This window comes from Rhipicephalus sanguineus, chromosome 4, assembly GCF_013339695.2.
Source record: "Rhipicephalus sanguineus isolate Rsan-2018 chromosome 4, BIME_Rsan_1.4, whole genome shotgun sequence".
Classification (NCBI taxonomy): Eukaryota; Metazoa; Arthropoda; class Arachnida; order Ixodida; family Ixodidae; genus Rhipicephalus; species Rhipicephalus sanguineus.
The window spans coordinates 128,472,771-128,485,572 of NC_051179.1; the positions used below are offsets into that span (position 1 = coordinate 128,472,771).

The 12,802-nt window shown below is 49.1% G+C and overlaps 2 protein-coding genes across 8 annotated transcripts in view; both read left to right on the top strand.

The window, feature by feature from the left end:
• Window positions 1-12,802, top strand: part of LOC119390669 (gastrula zinc finger protein XlCGF57.1-like) — a 691,222-nt gene that overhangs the window by 645,765 nt on the left and 32,655 nt on the right. The window lies entirely within an intron of this gene.
• The window catches only part of LOC119390677 (gastrula zinc finger protein XlCGF57.1), a 963,551-nt gene that overhangs the window by 499,515 nt on the left and 451,234 nt on the right, over window positions 1-12,802 (top strand). For 2 of the 7 annotated variants that reach the window (XM_049415124.1, XM_049415115.1), the window contains 2 exons: window positions 856-933; window positions 1,013-1,235. The exons of 4 other annotated variants lie outside the window; for them this stretch is intronic. In XM_049415124.1, coding sequence (XP_049271081.1) covers window positions 856-933; window positions 1,013-1,235 — 301 coding nt within the window. The remainder of the gene's footprint in view (window positions 1-855; window positions 934-1,012; window positions 1,236-12,802) is intronic. One more of the 7 variants, XM_049415116.1, reaches the window with a different exon arrangement.

Genomic DNA, 12,802 nt, shown 5'->3' on the forward strand with positions numbered 1-12,802 from the left:
TTTGGAACGCCAACCCATGCGGAGAGAGGTGGCTCATGAAAAGAGGTGACGCCAGGTGAACTGGTGAAGCTTGTTGCACATCTGATTTATATAGGTGTTGTTCACATCGCGGGCATCCATCTGTATTGGAACACCAGCATGCTGTTCTGTTCAAAAACAAAAAGAAAGATTTTATTCTAAAAGTACGTAAGTCTGCCCGTGTCTCACGAAAACCAGGAAATGCTTCACTGTGTTGCACGAGCAGTGAAGCAGTACCTCGGTTCAGATTTTTTGTCTATTTTATAGAAACATTGTGTACAGCATTTGTTATTTCTTATACTGTTCCTGGGTCACTTATCTTCAAAATGTATATTCTGAAATTTCTTTGTTCTGAGTGTTTTTGCGTATATATGTTTTTTATTGCTCTGTTTATCAGCTGGTGACAAAAAGTTACACACTTCCAAATTTTTATACATTTCACAATATCATTGTGGCTTGATAACTTATATTATGACCATTTCATTGTGCATAATTTGTTATGCTGCAATGCGTGCTGAAGTGCTTGTCAAACTGGAAAAAACTTTCCTCCCGAGACATATGAAAAATAACCATTTTCTCACGGTAAAGAAAGAGTTAACACAGATGTAGAGTTACAGCCTGCTAGAATATTCTAGCATGTTGTCATATAAGCTGCAGTTACTTCAGTAGCTCCGATGATGCAGCTCCAGTCATCCTACTCAAGTCGTCAAACTGCTGCATCACGGAGATTGCTCACAGAAATTCACTCACTGTGACAGAAAACCCCCTTTTGGTGGGAGGCCATCTTGTCTCACTTGTCCTCAAGACCAATGGTACACTGTTGATACAATGTTGCAGATTCTTGGACAGCCACTCTCTGGAGACGGAACCATTGGGCAAGCGCCAGGGCCAAGTCATTGTTGCAAAACAGATCCTGTAAGAGGACTTTCATTAGTTTACTCGGCAATAATCTTTAGTGTTATCACTCGTAACAACACAAGCCAATTTCTTTCAGGATGACATCGCAGCAGATCCAGTATATGATGCAGCATGGGGCCTCACTGTTGAGTCAGGAAAAACCGTAGAAACATCACCAGAGCTGGTATGTGAGCCGGGTGATGTCACAGATAAATCTGTTCAAGTGCGACTACTAACCCACCATGAAGCATCACAAGCAAATGAAAAGAAAATGCTGTCAACAAGTTCTACACAAACTGAATCTCAAGCTGTTTCTTCAGGTATGTCTCCGCATTCGCCCGCCGTTAGATAAAGGAATAAGTCAATTTCGCCGTAAGGGCAAAACGATTAATGCTATAGCAACAAATCGGAATGTTATACCAAGTTAGGCTAGCAGCTCACTGCTTTAGGATGTAATCTGGCGTCTTTCTACATAACGCTGGCATAAAGGCTTGTTGGTAACAGATCTTGTGTTTCCGTCATGTGTTTCCCTTCGGAGGGCTGCAGTGAGTGATCGGGGGAGGGATGGGAAATTTTAAAAAAGTCACAGTTTCGCCGCAAGGGCGAAGCAATCAATTGCGATAGCAAGAAAAGCGGCCCGTGATAGATGCACAGAGACACATCTGCCCCCGGCAGCAACTACCGCGTGAGCAGACAGCGGAAGGGCAAGATTCTCCCTGCGCAAATATTAAAAGAAGCTAGCAAGCTGGCCGACGAGTTTTAAATGCGCCCGTTGCGCTCCTCACACCATCTCGCTGGTAATGAAGAAACGCTTATAAGCGCCTGCCATTTCTGAGTCCTGCCAGCGGTAACGGCTGTGTATATAACGCTCGCCGTTAGCTACCTGAAGGATCTGCGCTTTGTGGCGTAGTGGTTAGCGCCATGCGCTGCGGAGCGAAAGGTCGCTGGTTTGATTCCGCGCTTCGGAAGCATTTTTCTGAATTATTTTTTTTGGTACTTTTATGATATATATACTGTAATGAGGGATGAAGAACGGCACAGGGCACGGGCACGCGACCGGCTTGGGCAAGATAAAGAAAGACGACGTCAGAGAATAGAACAGCCGGCCAAGCGAACGAGTGTTGTGTCTACTTGTCTCTTCATTACAATGGCGCAGTTGTCTAAAACGAAGCCTTAAAAAAGACACCGCCTATGCTCGTACGTCGTCGGCATTCCAGACCGCCATCCAGGAAAAGCTGTCCACGCTTCCTTGGCCGTGGAACCCGCCTACCTGCCACCGCTTCAAGCACAGTTCGGGGACGGTGTCTATCCCTTCTCGGCACCTCATAACCTCCTGGAGCTGCGAACTCCATCTGGGGACGTCGTCCAGGCCTCCTCGGCGGCTCGACTTTCGTTCACCGGCGCCGCGGTACCAGTTTACGCGAAGACGCCGCAGGGGCTCCACTTCTCTGGGAACGCAGTTAACGATCCCAATGGCATAGATCCCATGAACAGGACTCTGTCATCATGTCAAGCTTTAACGGACGCCGCCCACGCGTCCTTGGTAATGGATTGTGCCGCCGTGAGTGCAGGAGCTGATGTATCCTCCGCAGATGCTGTATCTGGCTCTCCATGCGAGTCACCCGAGAACACCGGGGAGATTTTGCGTGCCCTAACGCAATTCTCGCAAGAGCTCCACCGCTTTGCTTCGTTGCGTTGCGGGTTCTGGCCGGCCACCTTACCATATCCCATGCATTCGGAAGTACCGGTGTTCCAGCATGACGCCGATGTATGGGTAGCGACCATCAATGCGCTCGGCTTGCGCCATGCCTTGCCCAAAAATCAAAGATGGCTGGTGGCCCTCGACCGCTTTCGCGGTGCTACCGAGGCATGCCATAAGTACAAGGTGTGAAGCAATGTTCCTGGACCGAATGGAGCGGCAGGCTCATTGCTGTTTTTGGCCGAAATTGCCATGACACCTGCGTGTTGAACAAGACACATACTGAGGATGCAGCTCAGGAGGCGAACCTCCTCGAGGCTGCAACTGCACACTGCAGCTCATCGACATGCAGCTTGGGAACCTGTCCACGACCGAACACTGGATTCCGCTTCTTCTAACCGCCATTCCATAGAAAGGACCTCCCGCCGAATTTCGTGGTCGGATCGTCGTTACACCACCAGATGCACGACATCAAGCCACACACCACCAAACACGGTCGCTTCTAACCGTACAGGTCCACGTCCTTGGAATTGGCGAGCTTACAGCTGTTCTGCAAACCGGCGCTCCACGCACAGCGCTGCATCGATGCCATGCCCCAGCGAAACTCGAACCATGGCTTGAGGCACCCCTGCGTGGCCTTGGTGGTTGCGCATTACCTGTCGGGGCGCTTGAACTGCACCTCCATACCGAAGCCGGGAGCAAGTTCCTTGCCGGCGTTCCCGTCTTCTAGGACCTGCCCACTCATATGATCCTAGGGGCTGACTACATCCTCTCTGGCGAAGTTCGCCTCACCGTAGATTCTGCTGGAGTCACCATCAGCCGCTTGACTCCTATTACGGCATCGGCCCAAAGGTCCCAAGTCAACAGACCACAGCCCGAAGTGTCTGTTGATACCAGAAGCACCTTCTGTGACCAGTCGGACACACATCTGCTGGCTTCATGGCAGTCACTGACCGAGGGTGCGAACGCTTCATCCGAGGAAGCCAATACGGAGGCCATCAATGCGACCCGAGCAGATGTAGCTGGCATGGGTCATTCCGGAAGCCTTGCGCTCCAGGTTGACGGAGCCAGTATCAGCCATTCCTGCAGCCCCACGTGCGAGTCTGCTGACGACGGCAAGTGCTCTGTTCGGACACCTGGTATACCACCTGAGCGCCGCGCAGATAAAGACGAAGTGGCTCTCGCCGTCATGGGATCCGCCAGTGACCGTTCAGACGGCGACCAGCTCGACCGAGTAGTGAGATGACTTCGGAAAACTTCAAGAATTTCGATGTAGAACAAAGCTACAGTGGCGCTCACGTGTACGAATGCAATATGGAGACACCAGAGACCCCCTTTCATCTATGTTACCGCATAACTAAAGATTGCAGTGACAGCAACGCAGACGCTGCTACGTCGAATCACGACCACGCTCTGCAGCTTGTTCAAGCTTGTACGCATTCTTCGCTGTGCAAGTATTTGCCCGTCCAGCACGCAAACGGGGATGGAGGCCAGCGCCCCAAGCTGCGGCAACATTGTCAGCTAAGCGTGCAGTGACCACTATGGCACAGCCAATGCTGCCCTCCGGAGTTGTCTATGCAAGAACGTCCAGACAGGCTGCAGCGTTGGAAAGACCGACCACTGAGGTACAGCCAGTGCAGACCACCAGAGACATTAGTGCTGCAGATGACGGTGAAGTGTCCAGGACGGCTACAGACAAGACATTGCTGACAGGATGCCATACTTGCAGCGTGGCCAAGTGTAATGATGAAGAATGGCACAGGGCACGGGCACGCGACCGGCTTGGGCAAGAAAAAGAAAGACGACGTCAGAGAATAGAACAGCCGGCCCAGCGAACGGGTGTTGTGTCTATTTGTCTCTTCATTACAATACATACTTATACATATACGGTGCATGACGGTGGCGATGGCAAAAACCAGCGGAGACTGTCCATTTAATTGTTATTGCAATAGAATAGGGGGCCACAATAAAATGGGGAGGCACTATAATGTCTTGTGAGCTTCTGCTCTGGCTGTCATGCCCGTGATGAAGCCTGATGCCAGTGGCTGTATCCTCGGGTATGGTGGCTAGAGGGGGAGGTGTCGGCATCGGCGGGGCTGTGCCGTGCAAGTCGATGTGGCACTTTTTCATGACACCGACAGGTGGCGCGCTCGTCATCTCTTGAGATGGCGAGAGCGAGGTCTGGCGAAGTGGTCTCGTGGATTTTCTCCGGCTTAGCGCGTGTTATGTGACCTGTTGCTTCGCCTGATGGCAAAAAGCGTTGCCGTAGCCACTGGTGCTTCGCGGGAAGCCTGACTTTCCTAGTCAGTGAACGCGTCTGTGGCACGCTGTCTACTAAAGTGAGAAACGCATGTCGCATTTTTTTCGCGACCGTACGTATGTCGCGGTTTTTGAGAGCGAAAAAAGCATGTGACGTTTTTCATGACTGATAAACGTATGCCGCATTGTTCGCGAGCGAGAAACGCATGTCACATTTCTTTGTGAGTGCAAAAGACAATGTGCGGCGAACGCCGGTGTTCCTGCCAATCTTGTCAGCATACAAAACATTTTCTGTCGTGAAGTTACGTCATCCCGTCGATAGATTATCCGCTGCCGTCACTGGACCAGCGGTTGTGTGCCTTGGTTACTTTATGTGGTCGACCACGCCTCGCAAGAAAGCCGAAGAGCATCCGCTACATATCGCGCCGATGGCTCACCTGCAAGTTTGTTGTTTTCATGTGCTGACGCTATGTGATGGCAAAACAACAGAGACAGCAGAGACATTGTTTCGCCCCTGGGTCCACTATGGGATACGTCTCGGACAGAAAAAAAAAGATTGAAAGGTCTTATCGCAGTTCGCTCCGATGATGAACGTCGCCAGAGTTGGGAACGTTCCATTCCACGAGATAAGCTGCTGGACAAGGAATGCGTTGTCTTTGAAGTTCACTTCGATGAGAAGTTTATATTTTGCAGCTACAAACATGTGATCAACGGTGAAACTGGAAATTCCCCGTGGCCGCCCTTCCCTAACACCAGATGCGGTTCCAGCTTTGTTCGCCAACATCGCTGCGCACTTACAAGAAGCCGAGGAGCTGGCATAAGCCGAGGTGCAGTGTTTTCCAATCTGTACACTCCAGACAAAGCTACAGCAGTACGAAGCAATTACCAAAGCCCTTGTTGGGCCAGCTTCATTGATATGTTTTTCTAATCTCGGACATTATTTTGTTATATGGTTAGTGTGCGCCGTAAGAAGTCGTGGACCGAAAAAGCGCCTCGCGTCCGTACAAAACACCCCCGCGAATCTAAGCCAACGCGCGGATGGAATCTCGGAGCCGACAGATGTGCCGATGCGGCGGTGCTGCTGTCGGCTCCGAGATGCCGCCCGTGCTGTCGCATCGTCATGAAAAAATTCTGCGTCTCCGGTGCGCTGTTGCTGACACCTCCCCCTCTAGCTACCATACCTCGGGGTCATTCAGGTACTTCTGCAGTGACCATCATAGCTCATTGGCGGCCATGGCGATGCTGCGCCAGGTAGTATCTGGTCCTGGAAAGCAGACTCTTGCCATTCATCAGGGGGACTGAGGCAATGTGTACATGAGGCAATGAGCAGGCAGTCCCAGATTATGCGCTCAAGGTCCGCCCTATAGTTGTATTGGCTGCAGACGCTGCACGAGCAAGGGATTAAGAAGTGTTTGGGTCTGTATACCTGCTGCAGCAGTGCCTGCTGCTGGCGGGTATCAGCGCTTGAAGGAAGGGTAGGTATATTGAATGTTTTGAATACTGCGAAGAGATAGCAGCAACGGTAATGGTTTGCTTGGGCTATTGCATCGATGGGACCATACCAGTCCCTGTGTGTTTCAGTTTCTTGAGGTGCATTGCACGATATATATTCAGGTGGTTTCGAATGCACAGATAGCATGGCATGCACTAGTCAGTGTGCCTATGAAATCCCAAGATTTCGTTCTATGATGAACCTGGTTTCAAGGACAATACACCTGAAGAGCTCAGAGAAGCACCCCCCAACACTGCAGTTTATTCCAGTGAAAGAAACCAAGGTCCTCGTGGCATGCGCTGTACCTTGTTTTTCTTTTTTTATTGCGATAGCAATTATATGGACAGTCTCGGCTGATTTTTGTCGTTGCCGTCGCCGCCGTCATGCTGCGTATATGTATAAGTATGTATATATATATATAAAAGTGCCAAAGAAAGATAATTCTGAAAAAAGCTTCCGAAGCGCGGAATCGAACCAGCGACTTCTCGATCTGCAGCGTGTGGCTCTAACCACTATGCCACATAGCGCAGATAGTCCAGATGACTATCGGCAAGCATTATATACACACCGTTCACCGCAGTACTCAGAGACGGCAGGCACTTATAAGCGTTTCTTCATTACCAGCGAGATGGCGCTAGGAGTGCAATGAACACACTTAAAGGCGTCGGCCAGCTCGCCCCGCTCCTGCAAACGCCGTTTCTCTTCGCCCACGAGGGCGTGGTCGCATTCGTGTGCTATCCGAGGAAAGGGGCGGGCGGGGGGGGGGGGGGGGGGGGGGGGGGGTTGTCTGTCATGTGCTTTCCCCGCGATGTCCGCGCTGAACACGCAGAGCGTAGGAAGGATACTTCGCTCGCTGCAGCAGCCGTGTTTGCGAAAGGAGCATGCTGTTCAAACAGAAATAAGTAACAACTGTGACAGTTCGCGCTCGTCCTTTGTGTATCTGTTCGTTCGTTTCGTACGTCCTGCTTTATGTTTGAGCAGTGCGCTTCAAGTGTCGAGCTGTGACGCATCATAGTTCGCGCTTGGAGCGTTCGTGTTCTTTTTGTGCGTCCTTTGCGCTTGAGCGACGCGCTGGAAATTTCGAGCTGGTTTACATTTTTCGTGTTACATTCCAATTTGTTGCTATCGCATTCATTGCTTCGCCGTTGCGGTGAAACTGTGACTTTTTTTTTCTTTTTAGCAAGTGTTATTTTCTTTGTTATTAACAATGCCCGTTCATTTCCTCATTTCCTGGTATACCCATATGTCGCAAGAACCAGTGAATTTGGAAATTATGCCCTTGTTCTTGCAGACGACGCACTTAGAAATGTAGTTGTTGAACAGCAGGGGTGGTGTGCGAGTGTGTTTGCACATGTGAGAGGCATCATGGGAGTCTGTAAATACTCTGTAGTGACATTTAGCATCTCTTGCGAAATGGTGAGCGGTGGATTCGGCATGTTTGGGAAAATCTTAGATAGCATACAGTTCTGTCGTAGATGTGTGAATAATCTGGCTCGTTAGATGGAGTTTGCTACCTCTTTCGTTTGCCTCCAAGTCCATGCCGTAGAGAACACCAACACTTCCTCTTGTTGTCCGATGGAGGCACTCATGCACACTATTTGACAGGTGCTATGGGTTAGTTACTATTGCGTTTCTGCTGCATGTATTTCTCGTAGATTCGGGCTTGCCTCCTTGCCGAGTGTTCGTTGCCCGTGTTCTTTGGCAAGGTTTGGGGCCTGCAATTTGTGTGTGCTCCCAAAGGGGAGATATGTGTGGTAGCACAGGAAGGTTAGTTACATCATGCCCAACTTTAGCAAGGGCTCTTCCTGCCTGCATGGAATTCAGTAGTGTGATATGCGTCAGCTCATGCATAGACGAGAGGTCAGCAATGTCTCCCATAGCTAAAGTGACCATATTTCACAGGCTCCAAAGCGGGATGTGCAGGGGCGGGGTGTTTTGCGAATTGACGGAAGGAAGAACATGTCGTACAGCTCAAACAGAAGATTCCACTTTTAACAGCTGAGCTGTTTTAAGCTTGCATAAGTTCGCGTAGTGCACGCAAAAACTCGGGTGTGTATGCGCCACAGCAATTAGGCAAGCGCCACTACCGAGTCAGCAAGTGTCACGGAAAGTGAAGACATTCTAGGTAGAGAGCAGAGTGAAAAAATGTGATGGAGTGCGGTGGGAAAGGAGGTTGGAGCATGGGGTGGTAGGGAGAGAGTAAAGCCTAGTAAAACGAGGAGTGTTGAGGCAAGGACTCGTGAAGGAGGAGCAGGCGAGCGTTGAGCAAAAAATCTGCTCGACAAAGTGGAGAGGAGGAAGGAGAGGAGGAGGAGGGAAAAAATAAAACAGTAAATTTTCAAAAGGGGATTCAAATGAGGGTACCCACTATCCGAAGGCGAGTGTTGTAATGACGAGGCTATCCAGGCACGGTAGCTGAACAAGCATTTATGGAAACAATATATGCGTTGCTGTGGGCCAGAGAACGACAAAAAGATAGAGAGAAAGAGATGTGGCCATGAGAACAAGAAAAAGATAGAGAGAAAGAGATCGAGAGAGAAAGAAAGCAGATCATAGCCATGTATAGTATACTATAGCAAAGGTGTGTAGTGGCTGCGCTAGCTGAGTGCGACTGCGAGCCGGCTTTCGGCCGAAAGCGGGACAAAACACCATCCCGCAAGCAGGTTGGCAGGACAGCGGGACCCCAGCCGCAAAAATAGGACATGGCCCACCTGAATCAGGTCTGGCCACTTTACCCATACCACACGAGGTTTTCAGTGCAGGGAAGGGTGTATACTTTGGAAGCCCTTTGATCACTCTCCTGGCCTTTTTATTGTAGTTCTGCAGAGTATGCAACAGTGTTCCAGTGATCGGGTAAAGGAAGGTGCCATACAGTATACAAGAATGTAAGAATGCCTGTACAAAGTGCTTGATTTCTTTCTCTCTCACGTCCCTCATACACTTGGCGATCATGCGAAGAACTTGATTTGGACCTGCTTTGTAGCTTTTTCTGTTTGGTGGAACCATGTTGTGAATATGCACTGCGCACACAAGAACATTCAGAGTAGTGAAACCTTGTTAATATGTAGCTGCTGGAAACATGGCATAACTACGCACTAAACAGTACTAGTGCAGTGCAACCTCTCAATAGCAAAAGGCCTGAAGAACGAAAGTGTTGCAGCAACAAAGCTGTCTGGTGTCCCCGGCGAACGTCTATAGAGTTCAATGCATTTGGCCCCTCTCTGCAGCAAAGAGACTTTAAAAAGCGCTCCCGCAATAACAAAAGTTTCAGGTTGTAGTTCGCTACATTTTTTCAACCCATGAGCTAGTTAGGAACCCAGGAGTTAAAAAATTGTAGCACCACTCATTCGACAAGTCAGGCACATACGTTTCTGCCAGTAAGCATTGGTGCGATCATTGCTGTTTGCATTCTGTTGGGTGATGATGATAGGAAGACTTCTTTTTCGCTGAGAGCAGTTTTTTTGCTGATGCCTTTGTTAGCAACTATGTCGGCACATGATGTTTAAAGTGACGACACCCACGAAAGTGACGTCATGCCGACAGACATTCTGTAGACTGCCTAGCTGCTTGCTGTCGCACGACTCTCCGCGTGGACGCCGGGATTGCCTGTGCTCTGCTTACATGCAGTGTTAAGCCTTCTGCACAGATGCTGCCTCCTATTAAAAAGCGTAGGTTTTTGACGCTTCAGTAGAAGTCTACCATCATCACCGAAACTGCGAAAGGCGAGGCTCGAGCCATCCAGCTTCTTCAAAGCAGTGTGAAACAAAGCAAGATCAGCAACTTCTTTAATTAAATTGTGGTTGTGCTAGGTAATTGGTGTGCGTATTTTTCTGTTTTAGCGGCAACGAAATTCTCATGAGAATGAACAAAAATTGCTTCCTCAGCGATTTCGTTACTGAGGGTTTCGACTGTATGCATTAACCACAAAGTCGAAATTAGCATTTCCTGATGCGCGCCATCACCGGCAATACAGAAATACATACAGTGCCATCACAAATATTGCCTAAAGTACCCATCACAAAGTCTTTTTTTTTTCTTACCAAAGTGTGGAAAAGATTCTGGCTCTCTCGCACAATACCGCATCACCAAGGTGTACGCCAAGCGGCATTTCGGAACTATTGCAGGGTCCGGGATACGCAGCAACTGACATAGTGACAGAACAGACAGTATTGGCTTTCTGCGACACGTGTCTATGCATCTGTACCACAGTTTGTCACTAAGCGAAAACTGACACAGTTTTCATTAAAGCATGGCATGGCTGCATGGATCTGATCGTCCCTGTCTAGCTGCGTGCCACACGCTACCTACTCATCTTATGCCGTCATTTCCAGGCCACTTGCATACATGGTATGTGCATTTGTCGTGGGAGTGTTCTTCGTATCCACTCTGCTTCAGTACGTGCACAGATGCAGTGATTAGCTTGTTGGGTTATCGCGGCGGCAACAAGTGCACATCGCTGGTTGTGGGATTGAATCCCGGCCGATGCGGCTGCATTTTCGTTGGAGGCAAAAATGTTTGAGGCCCATGTACTTAAATTTAGGTGCACGTTAAGGAAATTCAGGTGGTCGAAATTTCCGGAGCCTTCCACTGCGGCGTCTCTCATAACCATATCGTGGGTTTGGGACGTTAAACCCCAGATATTATTATAAGTGCGCATCGCTTGATTGACGAGCATCCAGCAGCGATACTGCTGGATGAGCTTCCAGCAAGCGATGCGCACTCGTCAATGTTGTAGTAGTCCTGGCAGTGGATAGAGGCGCATTTTAGTTGCCGCCTAATAAAATCGTGCAGTATGGCTGCAACAGCGCTTCGCTCGTTGTATCGTACACATGCATTTGGCGTGATAGTTTGAATGCAGCGAGGTTTTGTGGCGACCACGACCGGTGGTGCTCAATTCGGCAACAGCAAGCTGCTTTTGTTTCTAAAAGTGGCGCGCACGTGAACGTGGTCCCACACATCGAGGTGGCAGCAATTGGCGACCCAGCAAGCTCAGGTTGTTGCCTATCAAAAGTGGGCAATTGGCTTAAGTAGGGCTACGTCACACATGTGCTCGAGCAGATAGCTGCAGGTGATAGGGTTGTTCGCAATAAGTCATACTAGCGTGTTCGGCGGCGGCAGCCATTTCGCCTTCATTCTTACCCAATGCTTAGTCACAAAGGCATTGCCGCAATCACGCGGAGGTCCACAGTGTCAGCCCAATCTCTGTTAAACTCATCTGTGCTATTTAGTGCCATATTTAGAGCCTCAGCTTGTTGTCTCAGGGAACCTTTCGTAGTTCAAAGCATCACATCATTAGCATAAACAGCGTGCCCAATGCCTTCGATTTCCTCCTTCGAGGAAGAGCTGCTAGGACAAGATTGAATAGCACAGGGGAGATTACGGCTTCCTGTGGCACACCAATTCGGTCGCAAAGATAAGAGCTGCATTCATTGCCAGCTTGGACCTGAAACATTGTTTTGCAGGATAGCAGCAATAAGATTGTGAATGTTGCCCTGAATGTCCATTTCTCGTGCAGCTTGCATAATACATGCATGAGGGAGGCTGCCGAAGGCCGAACTACTGAACGAGGGCATAAGGATGAATTGTCGAGCAAGATTTTTGGGCAAAGCTTAATATCATGAGTGAAAAGGCCAAGTGTGAATCCGTATTGGATGTGCGGCAGAAGGCTGTTTTATTCTAACCACCATATGATATCAGCACTGACCGCTCTATGAACTTGCACAGGCATGATGTCAAAGAAACCGGTTTCAAATTACCGAGACAGCTTGGCGACTTGTTCGGTTTCGGAATAGACTTGACAATTGAGTGACGCCAATCCACTGGAAGGTTTTCATCTTTTCATATACGGTTGATCTCCACCAGAACAATGATTTTGCATTCTGCCGGGAGGCTCTTGACGCACGCTACTGTAATTTCATCAGTGCCTTGCACGACACGTGTGTTTGTACTGCCTAAAACATCTTCGAATTCGGTTATTGGAAAGGTTGTATTAAAACGTTGTCCGCTTAAGCATGATCCCTCACATATGTTTTGCCCGGGGCAACATTTTTCTGGAAGAAAGATGCCTGTAGCTTTTTCTGAGAGGTTCTGCTTTGGTGATGCCTTCCGTCAGTGTAACATGTGCTGCGCCATCAGATGTCTTGCACTGGCCCAGGAGGGATCTCAGGATACCCCACCCCACACTGCTTGAAGTTGTTGATCCATTAATATCTTCTCGTATTTTCATCCGCTTCTCAGAAGCTAGTTCTCCAGATACTTCTAGATTTCTTTTTGTAAGGAATGCAGTTGGCTTAGTCATGTCTGGAAGCATCTCTTTGTTCGATATTCTGAAAAAAGTTTAAGCCTCTCGTTCCGTAAATGTAGGAGGTGCCTGTCAGGGTCTGGTTGATCACCAGAAATATGCAGCGTCTGTTGCTGCATGCTTGACATGCATTTTA